The sequence below is a fragment of the Diplotaxodon limnothrissa genome, linkage group LG5 (assembly GCF_057381915.1).
Source record: "Diplotaxodon limnothrissa isolate DT_005_m linkage group LG5, D_limnothrissa_male_GT1.1, whole genome shotgun sequence".
Classification (NCBI taxonomy): domain Eukaryota; kingdom Metazoa; phylum Chordata; class Actinopteri; order Cichliformes; family Cichlidae; genus Diplotaxodon; species Diplotaxodon limnothrissa.
The window spans coordinates 26465758-26482487 of record NC_140600.1 but is presented as its reverse complement, the minus strand read 5'-3'; the positions used below and the strand labels follow the sequence as shown (position 1 = coordinate 26482487).

At 40.1% G+C, this 16730-nt stretch overlaps 1 protein-coding gene across 2 annotated transcripts; it reads right to left on the bottom strand.

The window, feature by feature from the left end:
* Positions 1-9036: 9036 nt before the first annotated feature.
* On the bottom strand, positions 9037-10818 carry LOC146632463 (green-sensitive opsin-like). 2 transcript variants are annotated; one of them, XM_085353355.1, is made up of 6 exons: positions 10797-10818; positions 10204-10548; positions 9945-10113; positions 9588-9753; positions 9221-9460; positions 9037-9135 (listed from the first exon to the last, which is right to left on the bottom strand). In XM_085353355.1, exons 2-6 carry the CDS (start codon positions 10526-10528, stop codon positions 9037-9039), a joined length of 999 nt encoding a protein of 332 aa, XP_085209481.1. In that variant the 5' UTR covers positions 10529-10548; positions 10797-10818. The 2 variants fall into 2 exon arrangements, with proteins under 2 accessions (XP_085209481.1, XP_085209480.1); XM_085353354.1 differs by lacking the exon at positions 10797-10818 and having other exon boundaries at positions 10204-10588.
* Positions 10819-16730: the final 5912 nt, after the last annotated feature.

Sequence of the window (16730 nt, the reverse complement as noted above, 5' to 3'; positions counted from 1 at the left end):
GACTAACCACGATGATGGGTAAAAATGCAGTAGTAAGCAGCGGAAAGGTGTGTGATCTTCTAGTGAGAGGTTACAATTCAGCAACAGTGCTAAGGCTCCCAACTGCTTACACAAAGGACTACATACCTGCAAATAGAGAACACATACCAACATGTGACACGGCAAAACTGTGGAGCCATTTGTCGTCCATTGTAGATGAGATCCCACCGCTCCTCAGTTGTGAGGTGAGTCTCCTGATTGGTTATACTTGTCCCCAAGCTCTGGCGCCCAGACAAGTACTCTTAGGTAAAGACAATGAGCCATATGCCATCCAAACTGATTTAGGATGGAGCATCGTTGGCAACTCAGCGCCATGCAATGCATCAGAGACAACAAGGAGTCTCTGTCACAGAATAATTGTTAAAGAAATGCCTCCATGTACTCCCGCAGATGCAATACGTGCACTAGAAAGGGACTTTAAAGAAGACGAAATAAACGAAAAGAGGGTGTCTCAAGACGACCTTAGGTTTCTCGAGAAACTTGAACAAGGCATAACACAAACAGAAAGGGGACATTACGAAATGCCATTGCCATTTAAGGAAAGGCCACAAATGCCAGATAACAGACAACTCGCCGAGAGCAGACTCAATCAGCTCAAACGTAAACTAACGCGCGATGAAAAATACAGAAGAGACTATGTCACATATATGAATGACATCATACAAAGGGGCGACGCCGAAGAGACCGATGATAATGGACCTGAAGGCGAGACATGGTACATACCGCACCACGGCATCTATCACCCAAAGAAACCAGAACGGTTACGTGTGGTGTTCGACTGTTCAGCCAGACACAAGGGTACCTGTCTCAACGACCATTTACTAAATGGCCCCGACATGATAAACAACTTGATCGGCGTGCTCGTCCGCTTCCGACAACATCAGGTAGCGCTAATGTGCGACATTGAAAAAATGTTCCACCAATTCAAAGTCGACACGAACGATCGCGACTACCTACGCTTTCTATGGTGGAAAGGAGGAGACATGAGCAAACCACCTCAAGCTTATCGAATGACCGTACATCTCTTTGGTGCTGTTTCATCACCTGGTTGTGCAAATTACGGATTTAAACGTTTAGCCAAAGAGAACAGCTCCAAGTACCCCGTAGCGGCACAGTTTATAACCAGAGACTTCTATGTCGATGATGGGGTAACAAGCGTTGAGACCGTGAAAGACGCTGCACAACTCACAAGAGAAGCACGTGAGCTATGTGCGAAAGGTGGGCTAAGGTTACATAAGTTTGTGTCTAACAACAGTGTTGCACTCAAAGACATTCCTGCTTCAGAACATGCAACAGACAGAAAAACAAGGGACTTGACATTCAGCGAATCACAAACAGAAAGAGCACTCGGGATGTATTGGAACATAGAAAAGGATTGTTTTACATTCAACAAAGCTGTAAAGGATCAACCCCCAACCAGACGCAGCATCTTGTCCACAGTCGCAGCAATATTCGACCCGTTGGGTTTCATTGCTCCGTACGTTCTTAACGGCAAAAGAATCCTGCAGGAAATGTGCCGCCAAGGTACAGACTGGGACGATCCACTTCCTGAACATCTCAACCCGCAATGGCAGTGCTGGAAAGAAGATCTACACAACCTGAAAAGGTTGCAGATAAACAGATGTTATGTTCCTACATCGTTTGGAGATGTGGTAAAAAGAGAATTGCACCACTTTTCTGATGCAAGTACGACAGGATATGGACAATGCACTTACCTAAGACTGATAAACAAAAACAAAGAGGTACACTGTAGTTTTGTAATGGGCAAAGCTCGAGTCTCTCCAACAAAGGTTACCACAATTCCGAGGCTGGAGTTGACTGCAGCTGCAGTATCAATCACAGTAAGCAGCATGCTAAAGGAAGAGTTACCCTATGACAATGTGGAAGAGTTCTTTTGGACAGATTCAAAGGTCACGCTGGGGTACATTAGCAATGAAGCAAGACGCTTCCACACATTCGTTGCCAATAGAGTGCAAAAAATACGTAACAATACCGCACCACAGCAATGGTTCTATGTACCAACGGGTGAAAACCCTGCTGACATAGCTTCAAGGGGCACATCAGTAGCAGAGCTGCTATCATCAAACTGGCTCACAGGCCCTCAGTTCTTATGGGAAAGGAAGTTAAATCTTCCAACTAAAGAGTCTATTGAACTTTTGGTGGGAGATCCAGAGGTGAGAAAAGTGCAAACACTCAACAGCCAAACTACAGAACACAGGAGTCTCTGTGACCGTCTCACAAGGTTCTCATCCTGGTCACATGCTGTCAGTGCCATAGCACGTCTCAAGCGGTTCCTACTCAGAGACAAATCAAAGTCACTCAGCACTGTAACTGAAAGACAAAACGCTGAAATGGTGATTATCAAAAACCTACAAGGACTAACATTTTCAGATGAGATAAAGACATTAAGCAAAGGAAAGGCACTACATGAGAGCAACAAAATTTACAAGTTGGATCCTTTCTTGGACGAAGACAATGTGCTCAAGGTGGGAGGAAGGCTACAACACTCATCGCTTCCTAACACATTCAAACATCCAACTGTCATTCCAAGAGACCATCATACTACAAAACTCATAATCGCTCACTGTCACGAAAGAATAAATCATCAAAGAAAGAGCTTCACAATGAACGAAATACGGTCCAGCGGTTATTGGATTCCCAAGCTAAGTCAAACAGTATCAGACTACATCCGTCAGTGTGTGACATGTCGGAGACTAAGGAGAGCTGTGGAAGGACAAAAAATGAAAGATCTCCCCACAGAAAGAGTCGAGCATTCTCCGCCTTTCACATACTGTGGTATGGATGTTTTCGGCCCGTTCCTAACCAAACAAGCAAGAAAAGAAAACAAAAGGTACGCTCTCCTTTTCACTTGTTTCTATTTACGAGCAGTACACGTAGAAATGTTAGAAGACCTGACTACGGACGCTTTCATTAATGGACTAAGGTGCTTTATAGCTCTGAGAGGCTCTGTCAGACAAATAAAATGTGATCGAGGTACTAACTTTGTAGGTGCCAAAAATGAACTGTGTGCAGCACTGAATGAAATAGACACTGAAAAACTGACAATCTTTCTATCTGAGAAACAATGTGAATTCGTGTTTAACACACCCCATGCTAGCCACGCAGGTGGAGTATGGGAACGACAAATTCGGACTGTGAGAAACGTCCTCAACGCCACACTCGCTCTCGCAAAGAGACGACTCACCGATTCATCGCTCAGAACCTTTCTCTATGAAGCAGCTGCAATAGTAAACAGCCGCCCATTGACGACAGACAATCTCAATGATCCAAACAGTTTGAAACCAATAACTCCAAATCATCTCCTAACTATGAAGACCACAACAGCCTTGCCTCCTCCAGGACAGTTTGTTAAAGAGGATCTGTACGCCCGGAAGCAATGGCGTCAGGTGCAATACCTAACGGAGCAATTTTGGAGCAGATGGAAGGGAGAATATCTGCACAACATCAGGGTCCGGCAGAGATGGCATGTTGTTAAAAGGAATATGCAAGTAGGTGACATAGTGATGGACAAGGAAGAAATACTGCCACGATCCCAATGGAGACTTGGTAGGGTTGTGGACACCATAACAGACGAAGATGGACTTGTGAGAAAGGTCAAAGTAACCTTTGCAGACAGAAACCTTAGTAAAAAGGGTGAACGTTTGCATAAGATGTCTACAGTGGAACGCCCAGTTCATAAGTTGGTTCTACTGCTGGAAAGTTGTGAAAAACAAGATGCACTAAGCAGTTAAAATGCAATGAGAATTTGTTGTTGCATATACAAAGGTATTATCATTGTTAAGTTACCTGTTTAGAAATTATTTGTGTTTTATTTGTTTGTAACAGCAAATAATTTGGTGGGAGTGTAGCGGCGGATGTGTAAAGCTGGCCCACATTCACGTAATGTAACGTTTGTGCTTTTGTTTTGGTAACTTCCTGTGGGACCGGAAGTGAATGTTTTAACGGTAAACGGCTTGATGTGCAGAAAGACGGAAGAAGGTGAAAAATTAATGCTAACGGAGAAAAGGGAGAGAGGGATATAGTTAAATTGTACGAAGACAAATGGTTCTAGCTACAGTCGACAGGGGAACAAGGTTTGTAATGTATAAGATTTAATTTGAGCAAGTTGAAATGCATAATATGTATTATATAGTTTAATAGATAACGGTTAGACCAGCGTAATGAGCGGTTAAGATGCTGTACATGAATAATATGGTAATTGTTTCATTTGTTTGTCTAGCTCTTACGTTGGTTCGTTGTCCGATACACGGCAAGGAACAATAAAGGTCGTTCAACAACCATCAGTTCTGGCCTTCTCAATTCGACTGGATGCTACATGTGTAGATGTTTGCTTCATATTTAATGCTATGCACCGTGTGAGGCTAGGATTTTTTTTATGCTTGCACAACAACATTAAAGGTCTTGAATCTATTTATTGTACTGTTATAAGTCTGTTTATTGTTTATTCTGTCAATTAACATTTTACTGTATTTTTTGTTTTTCTTTTAACTACCTTTGGTGAGTCTTTTTAAATCTTTTATTTTTCAATTTATCTCCTGTATTATTTTCATACAATTATTATTATTATTATTATTATTATTATTATTATTATTATTATTTCATATAATTCATATAAAATTTAAATTTAGGTTAATTGAGGTTAGCATGATCAACATGAACTTTATTCCAATGTTGATTTATTAACTCAGAGCTTTAACAGTTGCTAGTGTTCTCAGAGTAATAAATTTACCTCTTTTACTAACAGGACTGCCCCTCAAAATTTATAATACTACTAATAAAAGCACCTATTTACAAGTGGTCACCGCAGTGGGTGGATGTTTGATTTGGCAGCTTTGCCCTTCTTGATGCAACTCATTAAGAGAGAACATTTGAAAGAACTAAACATCATTTAATGTAGATCAGAGTTTTAATAAATGCATTATTTTGTGATTAGACAACAATGTAGCTACATAGCAGAGCGAGTACAACACTGACAGAAGTAGGGCAGGACTCCCAAAGCCTTGAAACATGCTGGCAGAAATGCAGCAGATGGAGACTTGATGAAGGATGAGGTTGATGTTGGGAGGAGCCTTACTGCACGAATGGGAATCCTGCAGGCAGAATGACAGAAGAGCAGTGAGATTTATAGCACATGGGACAAAAACTGATTGGTTCGCAGGAGCAGGGCAACAAAATGATTGGGCCAGAGTGATGACGACAGCGTTGAGTTTGACAGCGTGGGAATATGGAAGTGATGTAAAGAAGAGACCAGCAGCCACCCAGAAAATCAGACAGATAAATGAATAGAGATCTTCTTTCATTTCATTAGCTGGCCACCAATTAGTATACACATCATTGTTATCACATCAAATTATCAGTCAACGTTGCAATGGTTTGTTAATCTATTTTGTTCAGTAATCTTTGAAAATAACCTTAATTTGTAAGTACAGGGTATTATATAATACCTTATTATATTGTGTACAGGGCATTAAGTAGCCTCTTTATGACCAAAGAGGCTACTGTTACAGGGTTGTAGTAAGTCGATGATATTGCCACATACAAAAGTAATTGCTAAAAAGCTTTTAAGCTAAAACTTGCGTCAGCATCTCTATACACAGGCTTATAACCACAATGTTTGACATAGTTCATTGCGGTCATGTGTAAAGTAGTGGGATAAGAATTTTTACCTCCAAGTCCGAGTCCATAGCTCTCAGTCATGAGTTGCTGCCCAATGTGGAGGACTTAAAATATCTCAGGTTCTTGTTCACATGTGCGTGAACTTGGGTATTTTATTGTATTGTTTACTCCTACCCTTATGCTGTCACATTATGCTTATATTTCAGATAGATCTTACCAACTTACACATTCCTATGGCATTTATCTATTTTAAAAGAACCAGTATAGTTCATTCAACTCATAGCGCTTGGTGTTCTACCAAAAAGCTAAGGTGTGCAGCCCTGGTGGGCTTGACTCGCTTCTTTTCTTTATTAAGTGGATTAACCTGATCTAGCTTTACCACACCCTTTTGTGTCAGCACCGTCTTGATTGAGTAACTGTAATTACATGATCTAAAGATGCCTCTTGTGGGAGATGTTGCCCTCTACTGTCAGTAAGGAGAGATATGTGCTTGGCCAGGTTAAATCTTTAGTAGGAACACTAAAATAATTGTAAGCCCTGAACAGCATGGCAGGAATTCTTCATGGGGAAAAAAGCAAGCTTTTCTGTCAGCTGCTATTAGCCAATTTTAAGCCTGATGAATGCAATGTTTAAATTATATGCCATTTGCTTCATTAAAAAATTGCAGCATTAAAAAAGATAAAGATAAAAGATGAAAATGAAAAGATGAAATGTAGATGGTGCTATGGTGCTACATCAAGCGTATATCACTACCTTAAATAGCAGGGGGAATTAAAGTAAGCACACATACACTGATACGCAATTTTAAATTCACAAACACGAGTGTTTGTGAATCAAGTTGTCCAAATCAAGTGGTTCGGACTCAACATGTTGACTAGTGCGCATCAAAATATATTCTACATCAAACAGACAATTAAAAAGCAAAATGTCCCGATATAGAAAAATGTGTTTTAAAAGACAGAGGAGTTTCTGTTTTGTGGGCAGAAAGTGAAGTCTTACCCATCACCTTGTCGACCACCAGCATGCACTTACCCAAATAAAAAACAATCGGCTCAGAAAGAAAAAGAAAGACAAATAATACATAAACCAACCTGCTTGTTCATCAGCACACAGATAACAGGACTGTGCACTGTTAACCTCTAAAGGTGATGATGGCACCGAAGGGAGATTCAATGCAGTGAAAGTGGCATATGGTATCCAAAGTACTAGACGCACATCATGACGCACACACATCTCACTTCCCTAACAGTCTTCTGGCTGTAATCCTGTTACTGGGCTGCAAAGTAAAGTGTCTGAGACCAGATCCTATGATCAACATTTGCAACAGTTTACCAAAGATTTAATTAAAAAGCAGCTATAATGTAAATCTTCTTGTTTGAGGATTAGTTAGAACTCAAAGTGAATTTAAGTTTCACTTATAACTGTTAATGTGATAAGGAAGACAACAGAAATGCAAGAAATAGATGGGTCATGATAATAGATCATCAACTTCTAGTTGTCGGAGTGTTGCACTCCCTCAGCAATGTTCCCTCTAATTTCAATTGTTCCGTCTGTCCTGCTCACATCTCCAATGATTGTGCACGTTGTCATTAACGTGACTTCACTCCACATCAGCCACGCCTCACTGACTAACACTGCAAAACAGGATTGTTAAAGTATTAATTTTCATTTCAATTCAGGTTAGATTTTTTTTTGTGCGCAACGCAGATTTTCTGTGCGCAGAGACCGCGCCAGCAGCAATAACAGGTAGTAAGCACCTGTGAACAGCTTAATTTTAGCACGGGAATGATTCCACATACACTGCCAGTGCAGTAAAAGCATACCTGAATAAAAAACGAAAAATCATCCTGACAGAGAACAGAACAAAAGGCAGCCAACATCTAAAGAAGAGCTCTGAATGCCCTTCAAGAAGACTGCAGAATTATTCCTGAAGCCTTCTTAAAGAAAAAAGAAGAAAGTTTGCCTATGAGAGTTCAGACTGTGCTGAAGAATAAATGTGGCCATAACAAATACTGACCTTCAATCTTGTTACAATTGTATATTACCTAAGCTGCAACATGACTTCTACTGAACCTAAAGCTTTTCATGTGTTTCAAACGTGCATTGGCAAAGATTTTGAGAACTAAACACTGAGTATAAAGCAGCTGCTGTAATTAAATGCCTTAATGGTCTTGCTCCCCCATACCTTTCCGAGTTACTTCAGCCTTATATTCCTTCATGGACCCTCAGATCAGCTGACCAGCTGCTGTTGGTTGTCCCAAAATCAAGGCTTAAACGTAGAGGAGAACGAGCCTTTTCAGTTATGGCCCCAAAACTTTGGAATACGCTGCCTTTAAATATTAGACAGGCATCTTCGTTTCCTGTTTTTAAAATGCTTTTGAAAACACACCTTTTTTCGATAGCGTTCAGACTGGCTTGAGTTGATATGGTTTTTATGTGTTTTATTATGTTTTATGTGAGTGTCAGTGGTTGTATCTTGTGTTTTACCCTGTGTTTCTCTACAGCACTTTGGGCAAACTTTTTGTTTTTAAACGTGCTATATAAATAAACTGGATTTGGATTTACATGACCTAGTGTTTCTGCAGCAGTTCCAAATGACACATTCTGTTCTTGTTTCAGCAGAAGCTTTACAAAGGATTACTATCAGTGTAACTATAGTGTGATGACAGCTATTCTCAAATGTGCATCTGTGACTTGGATGTTCCACCTTGGTATATTTTTTGGAAATAGCCGGGCTACTACTTCAGCTAGCCATAATTTGCATTAGCTAAATCTTATATTTTGCTCAAGAAAAAAAAGTTTGGAATTTAATCGAAAATGTCCCTTAAATGTGTGATGTTCTGCTTTGGTTTTAAGCAGCAGATAATCAAACCAGCATGTAAAAGTTAAGCAACCACACCAGTATGTTTCTTTTTATGCATGCATTTATTATATTTACTCAGTCCTATATTTTTTTTTCCTTTTCATATAATGCATAAAAATAACACCACTGGTAGACCAGTGAAATATATGCTCCCCCAAGTAATTGCATGAAAACAATCAACATGTGATTGTACATTCATCAGGTACAAGTGTCACATTTCAGCAGGTTTACAGTTTGAGGTGTTTTTCGTTTACAAGTTCACTCATATTCACTCTCTCAAATGCTCTCACATGCACACAGACACACAATTGCTGTACAACATCATCCCAACAGAAAATGCATTTGCCTTTCTGTTAGTTCACAGATAACATAGAATTCCTTAGTGTTTTTGGTCCAGACTCCATTTGTTAAATCCATTTGGCAAAATGATTCTAATGGGATGTTCTAAAATCTGGAAGCAATCATCAATGTCCATAGATCTGAAGATGCCATCAGGATTAAGACACAGAGGACACCTCTGTCTTGCTTGTTGAAACTGAGGTCTCATCCTCCACCATGCCGCCCATTCCAATGGTGGATAGCATGCAGTTACGGAACTGAAAGACAGCCAATTCAGAAACTCAGTAAACAGCAAAAGACTGAAAAACAGAGAAGAAAACTATGAGAATACGTAACACCAACCTGTTTGTTCATTAGCACGTAGATAACAGGGTTGTACAAAGCGGAGCTCTTTGCAAAGAAAGCAGGGAGGGCTGCAGTGAGGGCAGTGAAAGAAGCTCCCTTGTTCATGAAAATCCAACCGGCGAAGCTAGCATACGGTGTCCAAGCTACCAGGAAGCCCATGACCATCAAGACACACATACGGGTCACTTCCTTCTCAGCTTTCTGGGTAGAAGCTGAGTCCTGCTGCTGTGCTGCTGCCTGTTAAGTTTTTCATTTAAATGTAATCAATAATAGCAAGGTGCAATAAATTCCACAGTAGCAATGGCTAGCTTGGTTAGATTAACTGATCTATTATAAATAATTTAAGAACTTTAGCTTCACTTACAGCTTTGACTGTCATCACAAGGCTTCCATAAGTGAAGAAAATGACGAAGACAGGAACGAAGAAGTGAACAACAAACATGTAGATGACATATGACTCATTGTTGAAACCTGGAGCCAGTGTGTAGTAGTCAGGACCACAGGAACACTGCATTCCCTCAGGAATGTACCTGTGTGAGATTATTTTTTAAAAATCTCATGTATTTCTTCAATAAAATTAGCTTTTATCCAGCTTTTATTCAACATTCATAATATTTCAAGACCTTTACAACTAACTACTTATTCATCTTGTTAATCTCCTTTGTGCAGTATTCTGACTGTTTAAAATCATTATGATGAAATGAAAAGAAATAGAATTTACCTGGACCAGCCAAAGAGTGGAGGTGCAGCACAAGCCATTGCCATGACCCATGTGAAGAAAACTCCAGCACCAGCATGAGCTCCAGAGAACTTGAAGCTTCCCATGGGTTTGCAGACCACAATGTATCTCTCAACAGCCAGGACAACAAGTGACCAGAGAGCAACTTCACCTGTAGACAGAAAAGGTGAGTTATTCATTGATATTGTATATCTGCCAATGAAATAGAAAGGATCCTGAAAAGATCTGCTTTCTTTATTACCTCCAAGTGTGGCCATGAATCCCTCAATAGCACAGAAGGTGGGTCCAAGAATGAAGTAGCCATTAAGAGCTGATGTGATGGTGATGGTGAATCCAAAGCAGCACATGATGAGTCCAGCCACAGCCAGGTTGACCAGGATATAGTTGAGAGGTTGCCGGAGCTTCTTGTTCTGAGCAGTTACAAACAATGTCAGGCCGTTGATGGGAGTCCCAGTGCAGATCAGGAAGAACATGTAGAAAGCTAGAACTTTGTAAATTATCGGGTCTACCATATAATACTGAGTGTACTCAAAAGGACTTCTAACAATCCCAGTCCTGTTGGACATGGGAATGTAGAAGTTCTTGCCTTCAGTGCCATTGGGCTCAATTCCTCCATCCCAAGCCATCTTTGCTAGTCAGCTGTTTAGTTGTGTCTGTGTAAAAAGTCTACTTGTGTGGACGGTGACGATGTTTCAAGTTACACCCTATGATTTTTATACCTCTCCACTAACCCTGTCAAACAGCCAAAATGGGATTAGCGGGTTGTGAGGTAGTGCAGAAGCTAAGAGGTCACTAATTAATCTTAACACCGGATAGACAGGACAGGGTCCAAACTAATTTGCTCCCCTTTCCAAGTCCGGAGGAATTCTCTTAATCCTTACTCGAGAAAGGGAATTACGTTCCCTCAGCTTTTAAAGTCTGAAGAGAAGTTAATCATGAGCAAACACACAAATCATACCTGAAATATGAGAAATGTCTGTGTATATAAAAACAATAACGTGTACTGATTTTAGAGTGTTAAATATATTAACTACAGCAGATAATGTTTAGTGATAGTGTGCTTTACACAGTCTGTGTCTTTTAATGTGAGCTATGTATGTGTTGAAATGTATGTGTTGCCTTCTTCTAATCCAATTCACTGTGGGTGCTTTCTTTCCTACAGTGCTTAACTACCCTACATTAAAAATTTTATGTGTTTATTAATTCAGACAAGACCTACAGTCAAGCTTTTTTTACCCTCACAGTCTGTCTCCATATGGAGGAACTTTGGGTGTCATTATCCTGATTGGATTAACCTCAGTGGTACCTTTCAACTCTGACACACCTCAAGGTGCCTCAGGTGGTAGCCTCATTACCTGACCTCAGGTAACAAATTAAGAGAAAGACTTAAAACACGATTTACTGTTAAGATCATTAACAAATTTCTCTTAACCCTTTAAGACCTACCATAGAACCAAGTTCGCCAGAGCTTATATTATATTTTTACATGCTGTGGAGCCATTTTTGGGAGCATTTCAAGTTGCTATACATCAATACAACCATTATAGCCCAAACTTTAATAATATGTCTGCATTAGGTGCATAGTAATTACATAAATTGCAAAAAAGTGCAATAAACTACAAAAAAATTGAAAATCGTTTTTGTTTTTTTAACATATATTTCTAGTTAGAGAAATTTAAGAGGCTTATCCCTCAAAACTGTAAATACAAAAAAGTTACACAAACTAGTTTCCCACCACAGGAAATTTATTTTGAGTGTCTTCATAGTTTTATTTTTGAAATACACCAATTTTTATATACTGCAGGAAAAACGAAAATAAATATTATAGTGCAAATTTGCAAAATAACAGCATATGCATCAAAATAAACTATTTCCAGCAGTGCAATATGAGTCTTAAGCATCCCAGAAACGACACAGAAAGTCATAAAGTCAAACATAACTTTTTAAAACACATAACAAGTAAAACACAAGCTCATAAGGCCCCGATCGTAAAAAACTACATTTCCGCAAAATGACGTCACTTCCGGTTTCGGGCAGGTCATGCGGTCATGTGATAGTTCGCGCTGATGGACGTAGGAAGTGTTACAAACAGCTGATGGATCGGCGAAGCGTGTTTCTGGAATATCATGTTTTTGTTGCTGCAAGTGATTTTTATGCAGTTTTTGCAAAGCTATATGTGGAAGGAAACTGTGACCTAGGACAAGCTGATGGCATAAGATGTAAGTACAACTCCTCCAGTTTCATATGCAAAAAAAATTATTGCGCTAGCTTACTTGGTTGCAGAGCTACCGGGATTTAAAAATAGTTACGCAAAACAGAGCGTGCCCGCTCCGATCGGCTGTAAAGGGTTAACCTCACCCAACCGGGGCCCTGTTTCAGGAAGCCGGTTTGGAAAACTCAGAGTGAAAAACGACACTCACGGTTGAGTAACCCCGAACTGTCCAACTCGGAATATTCGGTTTCAGAAAGGCTGATAACAATTAGTTCAGTCAACGCGGAGTTGCTTTAACCCCAAGTGAAGCGCGCGGACGAGGATACATAAAGCCCTGATAAGCGGAGCACAGATTAAGCGAGTCACCATGGAGACGGAGGGAAAGAAGGCGCGGTCAATGTATTTCACAGCGCTTGAGGCCGAAATTCTGATGGCAGCATATGCCGATAACATGCAAATTCCGCGGAAAAAAGTAACACAGCCACAGCTGCAAAAGAAAGGGAGCATGCATGGCAAAACATAGCCGACAGAGTCAATGCGTGAGTGTTAATATAAACACTGATCTAGGGATTTCCACCCATTTAACACGTTATTTTATCATATGTTATTTTATTTGTTATTTTATACATTTTATTTTGTGATGTGATGTGAGCGCAGGTGCAACCCAACAGGCCCCAAACATGCCTGGCAGCAAGTAAAAATGAAATATAAAAATATAGTCCAAACAGGTAAGGTGTAATTGTATTATGAGCCATAGTGCTTGGTCTGTTTGTCCCATGTAAATCAATTGCAGTTAGAGGCTACATTAATTTTCTTTCTGTAAGCACTTATTGAAATTATCTGAGCACATTACAAGTACATATTTGCTTACTCTGTATGCTCAAATGTGGCCCGTTATAGCCAACAGAAAAAAAGCGGAGGCCCGAAAAACAGGTGGGGGTCCTCCACCACCACCACTCACAGAGGCTGAGCAGTTGGCCCTCAGCCAAAACAGTGGGCGCCCTGTGGCCGAAGGCATCTCTGCGGGGACATCCTCTGAGTCAATAACCCCGCAAGACACAAGTGCCTACATAAGGGGTAAATTCAAAATAATACATGATGTGCATACATCCTTTCTTCACAGTCACCTTTGCAGTGCTACTCATTCATTTGATAAACTCTTTACCATAATGGATTATTTTGTAGTGAAGTTATTTTCCTACTGATTTTGCCTTCCCTCAGTCTTGGTTGTCTTTGAGAGCATAATGACAATGAAGTGTAAGGTGCTTGGTATGTTTGTTAATTGCCATTTGGTCCCTTGTAAGTTATAAGTGACCTGTATAAACCTCATATTCTATCAGTTGATGGTGATGGTGTACTGCATCTGGTGCAGCCTCCTGTTGAGCCAGACCAACATGCAGTTGTGAGTAATACTCCACAGATTATATGAGTTTACAGTAGAACAGCAATGTTGTCTATTTCTTTACTACAGGAAAATAATGAAGAAACATTGACAGCTGTTACAGAGGAGGAAGCAACAGAGACACTTTATGAGGTTTACATCTTTTAATACTTTGTGTACAGGAAATACAGGCGACCAATAAAGCCAGTTGAACAAAAAATCTGTTTATTCCTCTTTCAACATGTTGAGGTGATGGGTCAAAGGAAATGATTGTGACATATGGTGTCTCTGACTGCGCTTCCATCTTGTATGTCCGTGGGAGGGTCAGGATGTTCATGGTTTGGATCACTGCTGATGTTTGGTTCAGAAGGACAGTGTTCTCCTCTAATTGTGGCAATGTTGTGAAGAATCACACATGCCACAATAATGTCACATGCCCTTTCTGGGGTGACCCTGAGTCTTTGCAGGCACTGGAACCGGGCCTTAAGCATTCCGATAGTCATTTCAATTCTGGCTCTTGTCCTGCAATTAGCCAGATTATATCGCTGCTGTGGGCCCGGTTCAGGGTCAGGGTAAGGGGTAAGCAAATAGGGTAAACATGGATACCCCCTATCACCAAGCAAGTAGCCAGTGAACTCTCCTAAGACAGAAGGGTACACTTCAGTTCAAATGTCCCTGAAGCAATTGGTCTTTATATATTTTAAAGTATTCTCAACTCACCATGTCCAAATTTTGTGCTCAGTGTACATTCACGGAATATTTGTGAGTCATGGACAGAGCCTGGCCACTTGGCTTCCACATTTGTGATAATGTTGGCAGCATCACATATGATCTTCACAGTGCAGAGAACACAAATTAGCATCCATTACTATAATGAAATAATTTGTTAGTTTGACATGCTACAGGGAACTATGTACCTGTGCATTAATGCTGTGGAAAGACTTCCTGTTCACATAGTCTCCTTCATTTACTGAAGGAGCAATGATTGGAATGTGAGTGCCATCTGTACAGCCAATCACGCCTGGGAACCCTGAAAATAAATGTGCAATTTAAGTAGTAGTCCAAGTATCACCACATCATACATTAAGTTTTGGTCATCCTGATACCTGCAATTTTGTGGCATCCCTCTTTGATAAATCTTGTGGGTCTGTGACCGGGGAACACCACAGACGAGTACAGGAGACGTTTCAGTGCAACTGTAACATTCCTGACTGCCCGACAGACGGTAGCCTTGGAAACGTGCTCAGCGTCACCAATATTATACAGAAAGCTCCCGTTTGCAAGAAACCGAAGTGCAATACAAATAATATGCAATGAACTGAGAGCATGTCCGCGATGTGTCACATGCGTAATATATGGCCTGAGGATGTTATCCAAATAAATTATAGATTGTGCTGAGAAACGGTAACGTTCGCACAGAAAATCATCAGGAAATGATAAAATGTCCAAACGCGCTCTGATCACTCTCTCCCGGCGGAGAGCTCTGCGGAGAATTTGGGCTTCACGATCTACTGGCTCTTCAAGGAAGTGGCACGCCATGTCCGACACTTCCTACTGTCAGGTTTCCGACAAAGGGGCGGAGACAGTCAGGGTTAGTTGTAGTAAACCTGCTAGGGGGCAGGTTAGCTTCACGGAGTGTGTCGTCATAGTGACTCACTCAGGCTGCAGCTGAACTCGCTTTGTGAAACCGAAAACCCAGAGTTTTCGTTAACTCAGGGTATACTTACTCAGTTTTTCCACTAAACCGGCTTCCTGAAACAGGGCCCTGAAATCTAATTTCGCTAAGTTGAGGTCATCACCATTTATAAAATAAGGAACTGTAATTACATTAAATGTTTGTTAATTCCTAGAGGTGTCCAGTAAAATACATCTACACCCCCATTTCCAACCAGACGAGGAGGCTGAAGTCCTTTGAACACCCACAGTTTCGTTTGGTAGACCTTTGTAGATTTCTTTATGTTTGTCAAAATCTGATCTGGACTTTCTCAACTACATCCCGGTCAACTTAGCTGTGGATGGAGTGGAGATGATGGTTTCCAGGATTTCATGGCCACACACTAAGGTAAACTGCAACTGAAGACATAAAATGTAAATATCTAAACTTTTTTGGTTCCTTCATATAATTTGTATCTCTTATACCGTAATAATGTCTATCATTTATAAATTAATACTGGTTGCTCAAAGATATGGCTCACTACAGTCTGTACACAATGAAAAAGCTTCACTTTCACTACGGATTACAGATCCTATTGTACTGAGTAATGTTAAAGGTTCGTGTGGTTTAAATTTGTAACTATGAACAACAAGATTTAGGTAGTTTACAGAAACTATCTACCTGGAACAATTTTAAGTTTAATGCAACATTAAAACGTTAAGTGCAAATAAGGAGTAAAGAACAAAGTGCAGTTAAAGGCTGCAGAAAGTTAGATCATATTTAATGCAAATATAATAAGCAAAAAACCTTTGTGAATCGAGCATGAATGATAATAAAAACACAATACACTTAAGCTAACAAGAATCTTTTACGCATGAATATATAAGATATAAGATATAAATATATAGCAATATGACTTTTAAAAGCACTGTAACTGTCTGTGTGATGACTGTGCTTCCAGATGGATGCGACAGACACAAGTCATCGCTGATGAACTGATGCACTGTTGCTCTTTATTCTGTTGGACAGAAGCTGTAAGCACATCTCTAATGAGATTGAGCGCAAACTTTATCCTTACTCAATTTAATCTGTAAAATTTTCTTAATCGCTGACATTCAACACAAACTCCCTGTTTGTCTTAGCACCATTTCTTTCTCTTCTGCTTAAGAAACTCTTAGCCTCTTAAAAGTCTCCATTTCTACTCCTGTTTTTCACCTCAGAAGCTTATTTAAGATACTTTGTGGATAAGTTTAGTTTTAATCTGTATTTAATCTTACCTTTAAGGCAGAAATTATCAAAACACTTTACCATTTTAAGAATTTCCTTAAAGTTTAATTACGAGGAACATCTCTTTATACTGTGAGATTTGGTGAATACGGCCAGTGATGTGCAGAAATTTGAGCCTTTTATCCTTAATGAGCTGCTTCAGCTCAGCCATATTCTCAGGATGAGTGTCTTTCTTGAGGTCATTTTACAGAATCTCTGTTGAATAAATGATTGGGCTCTGACAAGAACACTTAC